Source organism: Malaclemys terrapin, chromosome 9 (assembly GCF_027887155.1).
Source record: "Malaclemys terrapin pileata isolate rMalTer1 chromosome 9, rMalTer1.hap1, whole genome shotgun sequence".
In the NCBI taxonomy this organism is placed as follows: Eukaryota; Metazoa; Chordata; order Testudines; family Emydidae; genus Malaclemys; species Malaclemys terrapin.
Window position 1 is genome coordinate 97,606,030 of NC_071513.1, and position 16,528 is coordinate 97,622,557.

The window sequence follows — 16,528 nt, forward strand, 5'->3', positions numbered from 1 at the left end:
ATCTGCTACCACTGAGAACAGTCTAGGTCCATCCTCTTTGGAACCCTCTTTCAGGTAGTTGAAAGCAGCTATCAAATCCCCCCTCATTCTTCTCTTCTGCAGATTAAACAATCCCAGTTCCCTCAGCCTCCTCATAAGTCATGTGCTCCAGCCCTCTAATCATTTTTTGTTGCCCTCTGCTGGACTCTTTCCAATTTTTCCACACCCTTCTTGTAGTGTGGGGCCAAAAACTGGACGCAATACTCCAGATGAGGCCTCACCAATGCCAAATAGAGGGGAATGATCACGTCCCTCGATCTGCTGGCAATGCCCCTACTTATACAGCCCAAAATGTTGTTAGCCTTCTTGGCAACAAGGGCATACTGTTGGCTCATATCCAGCTTCTCATCCACTGTAACCCGTAGGTCCTTTTCTGCAGAACTGCTGCCTAGCCATTCAGTCTGTAGCAGTGCATGGGATTCTTCCGTCCTAAGTGCAGGATTCTGCACTTGTCCTTGTTGAACCTCATCAGATTTCTTTTGGTCCAATCCTCTGATTTGTCTAGGTCCCCCTGTATCCTATCCCTACCCTCCAGCATACCTATCACTTAATGTCATCTGCAAACTTGCTGAGGGTGCAGTCCACGCCATCCTCCAGATCATTAATGAAGATATTGAACAAAACCGGCCCCAGGTCTGACTCTTGTGGCACTCCGCTTGATACCAGCTGCCAACTAGACATGGAGCCATTGATTACTACCCATTGAGCCCGATGATCTAGCCAGCTTTCTATCTACCTTAAAGTCCATTCATCCAGCCCCTACTTCTTTAACTTGCTGGCAAGAATACTGTGGGAGACTGTATCAAAAGCTTTGTTAAAGTCAAAGAATAACATCCACTGCTTTCCCCTCATCCACAGACCCAGTTATCTCATCATAGAAGGCAATTAGGTTAGTCAGGCATGACTTGCCCTTGGTGAAACCATGCTGACTGTTCCTGATCACTTTCCTCTCCTCTAAGTGCATCAGAATTGATTCCTTGAGGACCTGCTCCATGATTTTTCCAGGGACTGAGATGAGGCTGACTGGCCTGTAGTTCCCTGGATCATCCTCCTTCCCTTTTTTTTAAAGATGGGCACTACATTAGCCTTTTTCAACACTCTTGGATGCAACGCATCTGGCCCCATGGACTTGTGCTCGTCCAGCTTTCCTAAATAGTCCCGAACTACTACTTTCTCCACAGAGGGCTGGTCACCTCCTCCCCGTGCTGTATTGCCCAGTAGAGTAGTCTGGGAGCTGACCTTGTTTGTGAAGACCGAGGCAAAAAAAGCATTGAGTACATTAGCTTTTTCCACATTCTCTGTCACTAGGTTGCCTCCCTCATTCAGTAAGGGGCCCACACTTTCCTTGACTTCCTTCTTGTTGCTAACATACCTGAAGAAACCCTTCTTGTTACTCTTAACATCTCTTACTAGCTGCAACTCCAAGTGTGATTTGGCCTTCCTGATTTCACTCCTGCATGCCTGAGCAATATTTTTATATTCCTCCCCGGTCATTTATCCAATCTTCCACTTCTTGAAAGCTTCTTTTTTGTGTTTAAGATCAGCAAGGATTTCACTGTTAAGCCAAGCTGATCGCCTGCCATATTTACTATTCTTTCTACACATTGGGATGGTTTGTTCCTGCAACCTCAATAAGGATTCTTTAAAATACAGCCAGCTCTCCTGGACTCCTTTCCCCCTCATGCTATTCTCCCAGGGGATCCTGCCCCTCAGTCCCCTGAGGGAGTCAGTCTGCTTTTCTGAAGTCTAGGGTCTGTATATTGCTGCTCTCCTTTCTTCCTTGTGTCAGGATTCTGAACTCTACCATCTCATGGTCACTACCTCCCAGGTTCCCATCCACTTTTGCTTCCCCTACTAATTCTTCCCTGTTTGTGAGCAGCAGGTCAAGAAGAGCTCTGCCCCTAGTTCGTTCCTCTAGCACTTGCACCAGGAAATTGTTCCCTACACTTTCCAAAAACTTCCTGGATTGTGTGTGCACTACTGCATTGCTCTCCCAGCAGATAGCAGGGTGATTGAAGTCCCCCAGAAGAACCAGGGCTTGTAATCTAGTAACTTGTTAGTTTCTGGAAGAAAGCCTTGTTCACCTCATCTCCCTGGTCTGGTGATCTATAGCAGACTCCCACTACAACATCACCCGTGTTGCTCACACTTCTCAACTTTATCCAAAGACTCTCAGGTTTTTCTGCAGTTTCATACTGGAGCTCTGAGCAGTCACCCTGCTCTCTTACATACAGTGCAACTCCTCCACTTTGCCTGCCTGAACAGTTTATATCCATCCATGACAGTACTCTAGTCATGTGATTTATTCAATCAGGTCTGTTATTCCAATCACATAATTCCTTGACTGTGCCAGGACTTCCAGTTCTCCCTGTGTGTTTCCCAGTTTCTTCTTGCAGTGGTGTAGAGACATTTGATAACTTGCTGATTGTCCTACTTTCCCAGTGTGAGGCAGGAGTCCTCCCCTCTTGTGCGCTCCTGCTCATGCTTCCTTCTGGCATCCTACTTACCTTAGGGCTTTGATCTCTGTCCCCTGGTGAACCTAGTTTAAAGCCCTCCTCACTAGGTTAGCCAGCCTGCTTGCAAAGATACTTTTCCCTCTTTTCATTAAGTGGAGCCTTGGAATACCACCCCATGGTCAAAGAATCATATACAGTGTTTTAGCTGTGCTGGTTCCAGGATGGTTGAGACAATGTGGGATGAGGTAAAATCTTATTGGATCAACTTTTCTGGTGAGGTTACAGAGCTCTTCTGCAGGTCTGGGGTCTCTGTAAGATCAAAAGCTTGACTCACCAACAGAAGTTGGTCTAATAAGTTACTGCCTCATTCTCTTCAGGGTATTTTGGCTAATAAAGCCTAAATGAGAACACCTCAAACAGTGGGTGTAAAGATAAGAATAGGAAATTATAATTAAGTAGTTATTTAGATTATGGCTAAAGGATGGTAGATCTCTAGCAAGACAAACTGGGCTATTCCAGGGTGGCAATATAATAAAGAATGGGGCCCTAGACCCTGAAGCTTATACATGAGAACAGAAAGGGGTATGACAAGCAGCATAAACAACATGATAGTAGCAACTGTTAGTTGACTTGTTTTTGGTGTGGCTTATACTGGGGGAGTAAAACTGAGTGTTGGGGAGGGTTAAAGCTAGCAGCTAATCACTGCAACACTTGCAAGTTTCATGTCCACGTGCCCGGGTCTGCAGCTTCTCGCCTTGCCGTATGCTTTCCCCTTGCCTGAAGAGTTCTATAGCCAAGGGGCCTATGTTACTCCCTGCTTCTACTAGCAGTTGGAGAGTAAGTCACAAGTTCAACCAGAAGCAGCCCACAGCTTTTTGAGGGGACTTGAGGCTGTAACAAACCCCAATTCCACAGATTGGCATGGTCCTGTACTTATCCTAACACATTTGTGGTTTTCATAAAAAATGTGACTAGAAATTGTCACTATCCATGCAGCAGGAAGGAATAGGGTTCTCCTTGCTTACTGACTGCTCAAGCAGTTGAGTATGTAGTGCAGTGGTAAGAATGAGTTAAGAGTAACAGTGCTAGTTTTAGTCAATATGCCTCTTAAAGCAATATTCATGTAAGAGGTGTGGGGACTGAAGCCCAGGCCCAGCTGCCATTTCTAATCCTGAGCCCTGTCAGCCCTCAAGCTTTGGCCCCAGTAAATTTAACACCAGCCCTGGCAACTCCATCACGACCAGGGGTTCTCAGAAAAAAAATTCCCTAATGGTGGGGAGAGCTATCCCTAGAGACCCCAGTGGACTTCCACAAGCTAAGCAGATCTATCACACTGAGGATTTAAACTCCAAGACTCCTTATAAGACATGGAAAGGGAGGCGAGTATTTTTTGCTGTTTTTAAAATTAACTAGGCAGCTAGTATTGTTTTAAATTATGAACAAGTTTAAGCTTTGTTATGTGCATTGTTTGCCTGGACTGCTCAAGACCTGAATGCTTGTGTAGGAGGAACTGAGTTGGCTTCTTATATACCTTCATGATGTTTCACATCTGATACTCCTTGATGAAACACAGGAGCCTTGTCTTATAACAGGCTTATTCAAAGTGATACAAGCTACAAAAGTGAGATATTGGAAGAGTCTCACCATTTTCATAGTGTAATAAAAATACTGTAATGATAAATAGTATGTAATATGCCTTCAAAAACAAATTTTATGTTTCCCAGATCACTGCTTTTATAATTTATACTCTGATAAAGGAGAAAATCCCTGGAAATATTTTTAGGAGGGGGTTTGCAAGACTTGACATTTTAGTGAAAGGGGTTCACACATGGTTGAAGTTTGGGAACCACTGCCATAGACCCATGGTTTACAACCTGGGGGCCAGACTGTTTAAGATATCCAAAGGGGTCTGCACCTCTGTTTGCAATTTTTAGAGGTTCATGAGTAAAAGGTTAAAAACCACAAGAACTTGTCTAGACTAGGTTTTGTAGCTGCACATGCGCAAAGCCCTACAGGTAACACATTTCTATAGCTTGTAATAGAGCTGAGACTAAAAGCTGTACCTAATGCAAGCTACTTAGCATAATGTAGAAATTGCCTGTAGAAGTTCTAAGCTTTTCCCCTCTCCCTGCCCCATGCAGTTAGCAGGCTAGTTATTGGCTTAACTGCTCATGGGCTATTGGTAAAGCTGTAGTTTCACTTCTTTACTAGCAAGTGATTAAAAAACCCACCACATTACACACACGCTTTAATCTGTTCTCAGGCCACTTATAGAGCCTTCTACTAGCTGCAGAAAGAATGGTTATGATAACCAGTATTGGTGATTATACTCAAATGCCAAACTTGAGGAGAAATAAGATTAGTGTAACACTGGTAGTCTGATCAAAATGAAACATTACCTCCACTCAATGAAAGACACTTTCAGTCAAAAACAACTTTTACACTTTAAAAGTGAATATAGAAGTTTTTTTTATTGAACATTCAAACTTCATTAAGACATGTGCAATATGGCAATTTTACTGGGTTTAACCCTAACTAAGACAATAGTATGATTGCTTGCTTGCTGGGGCTTAACAGGGTCCAGATCACACTTACCACTAATTAAATATTTTATTGAATAAATACATATCAAACAAAAATGAATTTGAATACTCTATATAAAAAGTGTATATATTTTTAAAGGCCTTTCCAATTCAATCTAAAGTAGAAATAAAAAACATACAATAAAGGAAGGTATGCTAGTTTAACATAATTGGCTGACTTTATACAGCACTTATATCTTTTAGTCCATAAGTAAATTATCAAATGATAAAGAACATCTAATACAACCACTTCTACTGAACTAGGAAATAAATTTCTAAGAAAGAAAAAATGTACAGACCCCATGACTTTCCACCCAACCCCAACAGTCTAACCCTAAAGTGGATAAAGCCAGTGGCTTTCACCACAAGAGCTCACGACAAAATGTCGCTTCGCTGATCAAAAAAAAATAATCTGTATTTCGGATCCGTTATGAGCATTGAGACAAGATTCAGTATATCCCCAAAGAAAGAAGCACAATGCACGTTGTGAATCGCCTATTCAGCAACAGCGAGCACTGCATTCAAAAACATCTCTCATCCCAGGGATTAAATGAGATCAGCCACATTCATAGGCATCTCCTCCACTGTAGTATTGTAGAAAGTCTCAATATCCCGAAGAATTCTTTTGTCCTCTTCGGTAACAAAGTTTATAGCCACACCTTTCCTGCCAAAACGACCACCTCGTCCAATTCTGCACAGAACAGACGACATTTAAAACAACATGTTTTTCTAAAAGATTCCAATTCCTAGAGGAGGGTGAGACATTTTATGGCCAGTATTTTACAGGACATCAGACTAGATGATCACAATGGTCCCTTCTGGCCTTATCTGCCAAAGGCCAGTTTATCCTTATTTACAGTACTAGATGCTAATCAAAGTGGTATTTTGCTAAGAAAAATTAGCTGTTAGTGCCAACCTTAAGAAATATCCAACCTATGGAGAGCAGTGGAGAAAAAGATTACTGTTTTGACTGCAAAATAATTTCAGTGTAGCTCTTTTTGGTGTTGTGATATGAAGTGCAAAATCATTTCAACCCTCCCACTCTTACATCTTTGAGAATGGCTAGCAATGAGACTTACACATCCAGCCACCCTCATCCATTTCCCAAGCATGGGCAGAGCTTGGTCAGCCTAGCGCACATGTAAATGTTCAAGAATGCTAAAATAAATATTAAAAGTCAGCAACAGATGTACTCCAATTACATTCTGTAAATTACAGAACAGTAAATGTTACTATTTCATTGTGAAAACATCAAATTTTTAGTATTTAAGATGCTGTTTTCAGTGGGAAAACTTATCAGTTTGACAAGGAAACCCAAGACAAGATTCAATATAAAGCTAAAAATCACTGCTTTTGTATAAGTTTTAGGTAAGAGATTACACCACCACATTAGTTTTAGTGAGTTGACAGCCCACCAACACAGTTCTGCCTTCCTTCATGGAAAACTGGACAATGTGAAACACCTTTTCTGCAAGAGCTAAAATACATGACAAAAAGCGAATAATCATGACAAAAGAAAAAACAAATATATAAATACCAACTCGCTCTTTATTCAAACAGTGTGCCGCTTACGAATCCAGGTCCTAAATTAGGTCAACGCCGTTTCTGAGCACCATCTTGTGTCATCAACTGCTGCTATCGACTCCTGTATTTTTTTACATCAAGTAACAGAGTACAATTTACTTCATTTAAGGACAAAGCCACTAGATGTATTTAACTAGAGCTAGGGAAACAAAACTGAAATTGCTACCAGAAAGAAGAACAAAAAAAACAAACCACCACAGAAGAAAGAATCCCACTGTAAGAGGAACCACCAAGAACAAACAATGAAGGCACAAAACAGCACAATTAGACCTCTCAGGAAGTCAACGCATTCTTACTATCCCAGCTGAAGTGGCTAACAATATGGAAGCCTACTAACTGAACAGCAGCAGCAATCCAGGAAAAATTAGCTATGGCCTAAAGCAGTAAGATGTGGTGGACAAATCAGTAACTAGACATGGCATGAACACTGCCATTAGAAAAGATTTTTTGCAGTTTCTGAGACTCCACAAGATATACTGCAGAAGATACTAATTCAGCAGCAGATGCCAATTGGACTACACCTCAGCAATGAATGCATCAGGCAACAATGCCAAGACAGACTAAGACATCTAAGTTTTCCCACTGCTTTGTTTCATTGACTAACCAAGAAGCTCTGCCCCTCCCCCATTTCAGAAATGTTATGGAAACAGCTGTACCAATCAGTGCTTCGTGTTCAATATTTTAGATGGGTACACCCTTCCTGGTATGGTTGGATATACACACTATTCCAGTCCCCTCCCACCCCCCAGAGTGGACTAAGACAACCCAGAGCAGTGGGTGGGTTTGTCCAAGTTATACAGATAGAAATATGTAGAAAATAGGATGCAAGTTCTTATGATTTAGTCTGAAGCAGTGAAAATAGGAGAAACAGTCAATGACATAACACTGCAGCAACTAACCTGTGAATGTAGTTTTCACGATTGGTCGGCAGGTCGTAATTTATAACCAACGAAACTTGTTGCACATCAATGCCACGAGCCTGGAAGCCAATACAAACTCTTTAATACAAGCCCATATGTTTTAGAGTAAGAAATTTACTCCTTATTTTGTTGACCACATTATAGTGATGAACTACAACCGTGTAGTCCATAGTGGAGTGTAGTCTTTACTCTTCCAAGAGCTTGAGTGGTTCGGTTACAGTAACCTTCACCAAGTCAAGAAGCTTTTGGTAGCAAGTGTGAACATGCTAAACTAAAACACTGGAGGTGCAGTATTAAGGTAACTGAGATGTTTGGGGGCATGGATCAGTGTTCACATCGCACTCCCATCAGTACTTGGCCCAAGCTGGGGAAGCTAATGATCCAACCAGTGGACCAAATTCGGTGATGAATTCTGGTCACATGCCACCTGATACACATTGTGCATATGCGAAGATGATTGGGATAGTTACCAACAAATCGGTAGTGATCAAGACACGGCTTGATCCTGATCTAAACTCTCTCATGATAACATCTCGTTCCTTCTGGTCCATGTCACCATGCTGGAGAAATCAAAAATGAGAACTTTTACAATCTCAATATTCCAGAACAGAAAAATCTATTTCTTATTTTAAATGTGTATGAGACCAAGCGTCCCCATCTGCTATGGGATCGAGGCAGGCAGGGATAGTATGAAACATTTTGCTTTGAGCAGGGGGAACGACAATACAGCACTTCACAGCTACATTGTAACTTAACCTGCTTCTCACTTTAAACAGCATCAGTTCTGATGCTTAGAACTTCAGTTTCTGAATCTGTTAGAATCATTCCCACTAAAGTGTCTATCATTGCACAAGTGAAATGGAGATTAATGTATTTAAAGCAGTCCTACAAGGTCACAAGCATGAGATGTCTTAGATAAAATGAAGCATCAACTCTCACCAGAGCAGAAACCGTGAAGTCTCTCGCATGCATTTTCTCTGTAAGCCAATCCACTTTTCTCCTTGTATTCAGGAAAATAACAGCCTGTGTAATGGTCAGTGTCTCATACAAGTCACAGAGAGTATCCAGCTTCCATTCCTAAATAAATTTGCATATATTTAGGAAAAAGTGCCAAGTACTTAAATTTGTAGTAACTAAACTTGTTTAGTGAATAAGAAAAAAAAATTTAATATGGCAGGGCAAGAACTACAGAAAAACCCATTATCAAATTAACATTTCAGTATATAGAATTATGTAGGTACAACATGAAAAATAAGCATTACATGCAAGTTTCAACATAGATTATTGCACCAAATCCTAAGACATAGGACACTGGACATTAAAAAAGAGGTCCACCCAAGTCATTTTGGATCTAGTGCACATTTATTCTTCTTCTTATGTGTACTCTGCTAGCATTACTACAAAAACCAAGGCTCAACCCTGGTTTCTGTAATTTTAGCACAGTGCTTGAACAAGAAGGTGGAAAGACAAGAGATCTTCTAAATACTTAGAGCCAAAGGAAATAAAGTTAGCACCTACCTCTCTTTCAACATTAATATAGAATTGTTTGATACCCTCAAGGGTCAATTCTTCTTTCTTCACCAGAATACGTATAGGATCTCTCATGAACTTTTTGGTCACTTCCAACACATCCATTGGCATTGTGGCTGACAGCAATACAACCTAAGAGATACAGTACAAACTGAGATGAAATCCTTCTAAAATTGTAAGAAACACCAATATTCAGAGGTACTGTACTAACCCTAAATGAGAGTACCATCACCAATATCCAAGAGAGCACTTTGTGCAGTGAGCACTCAAAAGCAGAGACCATAGCTAAATAGGATCATCAATTGATTAATATTGAAATGAATCTAACATGGGTAAGTGAAGACAGATTAAATGTACGAGACCAAGCGTCCCTGTCTACTGTGGGAATCAAGGCAGACAGGGATAGTATGACAATTTATTTGAGCAGGGGGAACGACAATACAGCACTTGACAGCTACATTGTAACTTATCCTGCATTTCTTAACACAAGCTGTTCATCTTAGTTATAACTAAATTCTGATTTTACCTGAATATTTGTGCTTAACTTTTGAAAAATTTCATAAATTTGATCTTTAAATCCACGGCTCAACATTTCATCTGCTTCATCCAAAACAAACATCTTGATCCATTTAGGTGCTAGGAGAAAGAGAGAAGTGTTTCATAAAGCATGCTAAGGAGAATGTTTAGTGCATCTGCAATGGATGTGAATCACTACCTCTTCCTTGATATGAGTGATCAGTATAAACTTTTATCATCATTTCTAAGTCAGTCCCGAAAGATGGTAAAACATCACTTCACTCCCCTTTTAAGTTTCACACCCTGCAAGTTATGTATCTAATGCAAAGTTTCAAACATTCTTAACTTCTCCTCCAACTGCTGAACAGTAATATTTTTAAGTGGAATGTTCAGGTATATCTATTGCCTTTAATATGTAGATCTTCCACAATTATTTACTTGGAAAGTTGAACCCCAGAAATTACGAAGCCTGCTTTCTGTATTGTCAATTGAAACCATCAAGCAGTTTCCACACATGAATATACTGGTTGCTAAAGTAATGAAATTAAATTCAGTACTTACAAAGATATCGTCTGTTTAACATATCAAACACCCGACCTGGAGTTCCAACCACAATGTGTGGAGCCTCAGCCTGAAGCTTCTGCATCTCATTACGAACATTCGTGCCACCAATACAAGCATGGCAAGTTGCACCCATATAGTCTCCAAGAGCCAAAATTACCTTTTGTATCTAAAATAAAAATCCTTATGTCAGTACTTCCAGTATGTTAACCATTTTTTTAAGTTACAAAACAGTAATTTCTATAATTCACTATTCAGTTCTGAACAAGGACCATGCACTTGTCTGGTATGGAAACTGGGTCAAAGTTGCTGCTAATATCCCCAAAATTTAAATTAGTCACTAAAGAACAAAGTCCACCAATGGCATCAACATGGTAATTTCTTGGGTTGATTTATTTAAGCTAGTTTTTTTCTTCTTACCAAGAGAAGAGTCAGTCCCATTATCAAATTAATCCTAGATATTTTCCTTAAGATATCATAAGGAATTTTTCTTTAGAGGCCAAACTGCAAAGTGTCGGCAGAGTTGAGAAAACTATCACTGATGTTGTACACTAGCAGAACAGCTTGCAAATAAGTTATGACATTTTGTCGTCAGGCAGTCAGAATACACAACTATGCAGTAAACGCAGATTTATTAGGCAAGAATCAAATATCCTCAGCATTAAGGCCAAATGATGCATGTAGTAAGGCCAAATGATGTATGTAGCATCACCTGCAAAAATGCCCAATTCTGTTCCCAGTGAAGTCTCCCTTTGCTACTGCCTTCACTGAGAGTATAGAAATAGGATTAGTAAACAAACTAACTCATCTAATACCACAATTTTTCCTAGATTCCAAAACCAAAATACCTTTTGGTATTTTGACTGTTATAAGGATATCATCTTTGGACATCTACCTCCAAGCACAGTTGACTAATCTTTGGTCTAAGGAAGTAAAAAGTCTCACTTAAGAGCGAGAAGCAAATTTTATATAGTATAAAACCAAATTGCAAAACATTTTATAAGTCTGATAATGTTTTCACCCCTCAGCTCAGAAAGAGCTGAGAAGCGATCACGTGCATCACATCATTAAACCTTAAATCAATGGATTGTTAGAGCCACTTTAACAGTACAGGAATCAATGTAGTCTGGTGCTCCATTAAAGCAGCTCCATTTTAAGCAGGAAAAAAATACTGAACCTTTGAGGTAAAGTAAACATGCAACATAGCATGGGTCAGATAATTACACCACAAGACAATGAACTGATCACATGTGCACTGCAGTTTTCATGTTGCACAACTGCACAAGTTTGAGTTGTTTTCAAAAAATGCAATTTGTTTCCACTCAGAACATACTGTTTTAAGATCATATCATTTTTAAGATTTCACCATTTGCCGGGAGATGCCCTTTCAGAACTACACAGCATATCAGCTGTTACCTGCACCTTATCCCAGCATCACCTCCAAACAAGTCACATCTGAACTCCCTTCATGTGGGTAGGGAAAACCTAAAACAGAAGCTATTCTGTTTCCCCATTACACTCAAAGTGGCAAGGATTCTGAATGGATATTAGTTACAGACCTTTAAAAAGTCTGTTAACTGTCCTACACAGTTGTGAAACCTGAAACCTATGCAATGTGCAAGCAGCTTTTTTTAACTACACTATCAATACCTGTTGAGCCAGTTCTCTGGTAGGGGCCAATACTAGTGCTTGGGTCTCCTTGAGATCAATCTCCAATTGCTGCAGGATGGAAATAGCAAATGTGGCTGTCTTGCCAGTACCTGACTGAGCTTGAGCAATCACATCATACCCTAAAAAAAGTAGGATATATATTTACTGCTCCCACACAAGTCATTCATATTTAGTTTAATTCTATTCCTTTTGAAATAAGTGATCAGCAATTAAGAGCTCTCTCCATTTCAGGTCAGTCCCGAAAGATGGTATACCATCATCTCACTTGTTCAAGCAAGGGTTAAAAGTAAGTATTATCACCACACTTTAAAAATAACTACATAGTACATACATTTAAAAAGGATCTCTTTTCTAGTTAACCTGTGTTGTCACCATTAGCAGACAGATACAGTAGATGTTTGTGCTTGCCTACCTTTGATACATGGAATAATAGCTCTCTGTTGAATTGCTGAAGGCTTCTCAAAACCATAAGCATAAATACCCCTGAGAAGGGATTCTTTTAAATTCATATCATCAAAATTGTCAACAATTTCATTCCAATTGCTCTGTAAGGAAGGAAGCAAAAAGCAGATTATTACACGGATTACCTACCTCCATATTGGATTTAAGTCTAAAAGGGTATTATGCAGTTGCTCACCTCAATGATACCATCAGGGTCCATTCCCTCTGGGCCGCCATGGTCTCTGTTGCCAAGAAAAAGCAGGCTGTTAACACTCTTTCCAACTAACAACTTGCATGAAGAACAAGACCTCAGTATCTTGGATAGCATTCGCACTGCCCACACCAAACTGGAACTTGAACCAGTGATGGATTACTCTAGAAAATGCTTTGGTATTTTCCCAGCATGAGAACTAGTCTCCCCTCCTCATTAGCATGGATGCCATTACTCCAACTTTCTGTGCCAGGCTCAGTCACCATTCATAACCCCTAAGCCACAGTGCAAGATCAGCAAAACGCCCCTACCCCGCAGCAAGCTCCAGGGGGCAGCACAGCACGCTTCCCCGCAGCAAGGCAGAGACAGCGGGCCTCAACATGCCGCACTTCCTCCGCCACCACAGGCGCAGGGCAGAGACTACAGCTCCCAGCATGCAGCACGACCCTGGCAGCGAAAAGAAATCTGCTCTAAGAGCGTTGCCTGCTGGGCGCTGTAGCCCCCGCCGGGGAGAAGGCAAAAGAGCGGCGCCATGTGGGCCACCGCGTCTGCAGAACCGGGAGCGAAGGGTTTTCTCCGGCTTCTAGGCGGCGCCCCTCCCCCCTCAGCCAGGACTAGCAAACTCTCGCGAGAGCTCCACCCCTGGGATACGCTAAGCAGGCGGAGGAACGCGCCCAGCGAACGCCTTCAGCGCCGCGCTCCTCCCGCTCTGCGTGAAAATGGACTCGCCCGAAGCCGGGCCCAGGAAACGCCGGAGTGAACCAACGGGACACCGAGGGGGGGTGTGTGGTGTCAAAGTTGAAGCGTCATGGCCGGCTCCTCTCGGAGCTAAATCATGCTGGGCCGCACGGGTGGCGGGTCCCCGAAACGGACAAGCTGCGGGAAGAACTTGCCTACTAGGGGACAACTGGACGGAACCATCCGGGATGGTATTGCCCACCAACGGCAACGAGCCGGCATCACACGCCCCACCTCCTCCCGCGTTAATCTCCCTGCCCCTTAAAATCGCCTCAAGAGGAAAAAAAAGCCACGAAGGCCCCGACTAGCCCCCCACCTCTCAGCCCCCCAATACCTGCTATAATCCGTGGAACCACCTGACATGTTCCGGTCTCCAGCCCCCACTTGTGTTCTGTCCTCAACTGAAAAGGCAGCGCCTCCGCGGCGCCCGCTTTATATACCCATGCAGCCGCCGGGACTCAAGCCGCCTTTCGCCGCGGAGGGATCTATATATCGCCCCACAGGCCAAGCCACCAATATGCCCCGTTTAGGGTTCGCCCGTGTCACGGATGTCCCCACTCAAACTGGGTATGATATTTCCCGTGGGGTTCGTAAGGCTGCCAGCGCCAGAAGAGCGGGCGGAGATTGGAACTATTTTGTGTGCCGCGAAGGCGGAAGGATATTGCAGCAGTTGGAGAGGTGACAGTGTCCTGCTCCTTCCTTCTCCTGCTCGTGCCCCCACCACTCGCACACGGGGTTTCCCTGCCCGGCCCCTGCTGCAGAGTGGCGCCAGGGACTCAGATCGGGAGAGACTGAGTGGGGCAGGGGGCTGGGTCGTCGGAGTGGGGGAGCTCTCCCAGGAAGAGCGGGAGAAAAGGGGAGCTGGGCGAGGGGCCAGAGGAGGGGAAAAGGCAGCTGAGGCCCGAGGAAGGGGCAGAGAAAGAGGGAAGGGAATTTAGGGAGCAAAGGGGGGGGGTCCCACCAGGAGATGGGGAGGGGGCAGTTGAGGGAATGGGAGAAAAGGGGGCCCCAGGTGAGGAGGGTTAAAGGATCAAAGCCTGAGCATCACCTGTGAGGAAAGCAGGGTTATCACAGGGCAGGATTTTATCACCAGTCTTGCCATGTTGGTGTCAAACCCAGGCTCCAGGAGTCATGGGATTATGTGAAACTCTCTGCTTTCTTTCATTTACCCCCCTCCCCCCGCCCCTACATACACACACACACACACACCAAAAAAAGTAAGCTTGTAGCCCTTGTGTTGTGGGGAAAAAGCTGGAAAACCACCCTGGGAAAGTCTCCCAAACAAGACGGGCAGCAAAAGAACCGCAAATAGAGTCAAAAGAAAAAACTCTTTGGTGATTTTTAAATTGATTTTGGGATGGAGGGGGGGATTCATACTTTTGAATGTCTGGAGTAGGCAATACTGGAGAGGGACAAGGGGAAGGAGAAGCTGTGGCGTTCTGGAGAAAGGGATAGGTGGAAGCAGCTCAGCGAACAGGTACCAGGGGGTGCAGGAGTGAGGTGGAATAAGGGAGAAGATAGAACCTAGGGGAGATGGTTGCAGATAGGGAGAGGTTGCTGTCTATATTGTTTGGCTAGAAGGTGATTTCTACTGCCATACTGCTGTTTAATTCATGTGCTCAGATACTGTAGTGATGGGTGCTGTATAAAAACCCAGATAGGTTAAATAGATTAGCTTCACACACTTTTACTGGTGGGCAGCATCGAGATTTATGTTTGGTTGGTTTGTTTTTGAGGTAGCAGAAACTGGCTGAGAGAGGAGAGTTAAAACGTGGGTAATGTATTCTAGATCAGTGGTTCTCCACCAGGGGTCCGAGGCTCCCGGGGGTGGGGTGCATGTAAGTTTCAGGGGACTGCCAAGCATGGACAACATTAGACTCGCTGGGACCCAGGGTAGATAGCTGAAGCCCCACCATATGGGGCTGAAGCCTGGGCCCTGAGCCCCACCACCTGGGGCTGAAGCCTGAGCAATATAATTTTGCGTGGGCCCCATGGCATGAGGCCCCAGGGTATTGCTCTGTTTGCTATCCCCTAACCCTGGCCCTGGCTTTTATATGCAGAAAACCAGTTATTGTGGCACAGGTGGGCCGTGGAGTTTTATAGCATTTTGAAGGGGGTTCAGAAAGAAAAAGGTTGAGAGTCCCTGTTCTAGATGAAGGTATATTTGGGGGATGTTTGTGTGGGAGTTAACCCATGCAGTTGCTAGGATTGATGCAGATTTATTCGTATGTGATGGAAAAGTTGTGTTGTGACAGATTGCAAATGACAGTCTGACAATGTGAATACTAAGTTCTGTCAGGAAATAGTGTTTTGATGACACAAACTAAAATAAAACAAGATACATTAAATAAGTCAATTTTTATTGTGCAAGCTAGATCAAAATGGTCAATGGTATTATGCTAGTTATGGGGTCACAGTGTGGGGTGTCATGAGCTGTCAGTCTTCACCCCAAACCCTGTTTCATCTCCAATATTGATAGTGTTAAATACAAAAAAATGTGTTTTTTTTTTTTAATTTATAAGGGGGTCGCACTCTTAGGCTAGCTGTTTGAAAGGTGTCCCAATACAAAAGTCTGAGAATCATTGTGCTAGTTTAGGGCTAGCATTGTGCTAGTTCACGGGGAACCATGGCCAATGGGAGCTTCAGGGGAGGTACCCGCAGGCAAGGGCAGTGCGCGGAGCCCTCTGCTCCCCCCACCCCCTCCAGCTGCAGGGACATGGTGCCGGCCGCTTCCGGGAGCAGTGAAGGGCCAGGGCAGGCAGGGAGCCTGCCTTAGCCCCGCTGTGGACCGCTGCCACCCCAGAGCCGCTCCAGGTAAGTGGCGCCGGTCTGGAGCCCGCTCCCCAAACCCTTCCTGCACCCCAGCCCTGAGCCCCTTGCTGCACCCCTCCTGCACCCCAACCCCCTGCTCTGAGCCCCCTCCTGCACCCCAACCCCTGCCCTGAGCCCCCTGCTGCACCCCACACCCCTCCTGCACCGCAACCCTCTGCCCTGAGCCCCCTCCTGCACCCCAACCCATTGCCCTGAGCCCCCTCCTGCACCCCAACCCATTGCCCTGAGCCCCTTCCCACACCCCGCACTCCCTCCTGCACCCCAACCCCCTGCCCCAGCCCTACCTTCATGGCCCTGCATGCAATTTCCCCACCCAGATGTGGCCCTCAGGCCAAAAAGTTTGCCCACCCCTGTTCTAGTTGCTTTCGTACCAATAAAAAAAAAAGTATTGCTGCATTTACTAGACTTACCAGGTTTATTATAATTGTTTCATACTATTACTTGTGT

At 43.7% G+C, this 16,528-nt stretch overlaps 1 protein-coding gene and 5 non-coding genes across 8 annotated transcripts; all 6 read right to left on the reverse strand.

Moving 5' to 3' along the window:
• Positions 1-4,947: 4,947 nt before the first annotated feature.
• EIF4A2 (eukaryotic translation initiation factor 4A2) lies at positions 4,948-13,687 on the reverse strand. 3 transcript variants are annotated; one of them, XR_008446135.1, is made up of 12 exons: positions 13,584-13,687; positions 12,497-12,542; positions 12,272-12,404; positions 11,839-11,978; positions 10,189-10,357; positions 9,638-9,747; positions 9,100-9,243; positions 8,521-8,658; positions 8,052-8,141; positions 7,561-7,640; positions 6,619-6,722; positions 5,677-5,768 (listed from the first exon to the last, which is right to left on the reverse strand). XR_008446135.1 is itself a non-coding variant. In XM_054039106.1 (11 exons), the coding sequence occupies exons 1-11, from the start codon at positions 13,610-13,612 to the stop codon at positions 5,624-5,626; spliced, it is 1,224 nt and encodes a 407-aa protein (XP_053895081.1). In that variant the 5' UTR covers positions 13,613-13,687; the 3' UTR covers positions 4,948-5,623. The 3 variants fall into 3 exon arrangements, 1 of the variants encoding a protein (XP_053895081.1); XR_008446134.1 differs by having other exon boundaries at positions 5,678-5,768; positions 6,615-6,722; XM_054039106.1 differs by lacking the exon at positions 6,619-6,722 and having other exon boundaries at positions 4,948-5,768.
• LOC128843826 (small nucleolar RNA SNORA63) lies at positions 8,216-8,343 on the reverse strand. The gene has a single exon (XR_008446352.1). It is a non-coding gene; the product is annotated as a small nucleolar RNA SNORA63 (small nucleolar RNA).
• Positions 8,861-9,041, reverse strand: LOC128843848 (small nucleolar RNA SNORA81). Its single transcript, XR_008446372.1, has one exon. It is a non-coding gene; the product is annotated as a small nucleolar RNA SNORA81 (small nucleolar RNA).
• LOC128843827 (small nucleolar RNA SNORA63) lies at positions 9,463-9,588 on the reverse strand. The gene has a single exon (XR_008446353.1). It is a non-coding gene; the product is annotated as a small nucleolar RNA SNORA63 (small nucleolar RNA).
• On the reverse strand, positions 9,841-9,911 carry LOC128843851 (small nucleolar RNA SNORD2). The gene has a single exon (XR_008446375.1). It is a non-coding gene; the product is annotated as a small nucleolar RNA SNORD2 (small nucleolar RNA).
• On the reverse strand, positions 12,056-12,126 carry LOC128843850 (small nucleolar RNA SNORD2). The gene has a single exon (XR_008446374.1). It is a non-coding gene; the product is annotated as a small nucleolar RNA SNORD2 (small nucleolar RNA).
• Positions 13,688-16,528: the final 2,841 nt, after the last annotated feature.

What these genes read in the sequence shown, in the direction of transcription:
- EIF4A2 (XM_054039106.1), bottom strand. Translation starts at nt 13,612, where the DNA reads ATGTCAGGTGGTTCCACGGATTATAGCAG. An exon ending in ACTTCACGGTTTCTGCTCTG is followed by an intron (nt 8,142 to 8,520) that starts GTGAGAGTTGAT and finishes TGATTTCTCCAG; the next exon opens with CATGGTGACATGGACCAGAA. An exon ending in CGTGAAAACTACATTCACAG is followed by an intron (nt 5,769 to 7,560) that starts GTTAGTTGCTGC and finishes TGTTCTGTGCAG; the next exon opens with AATTGGACGAGGTGGTCGTT.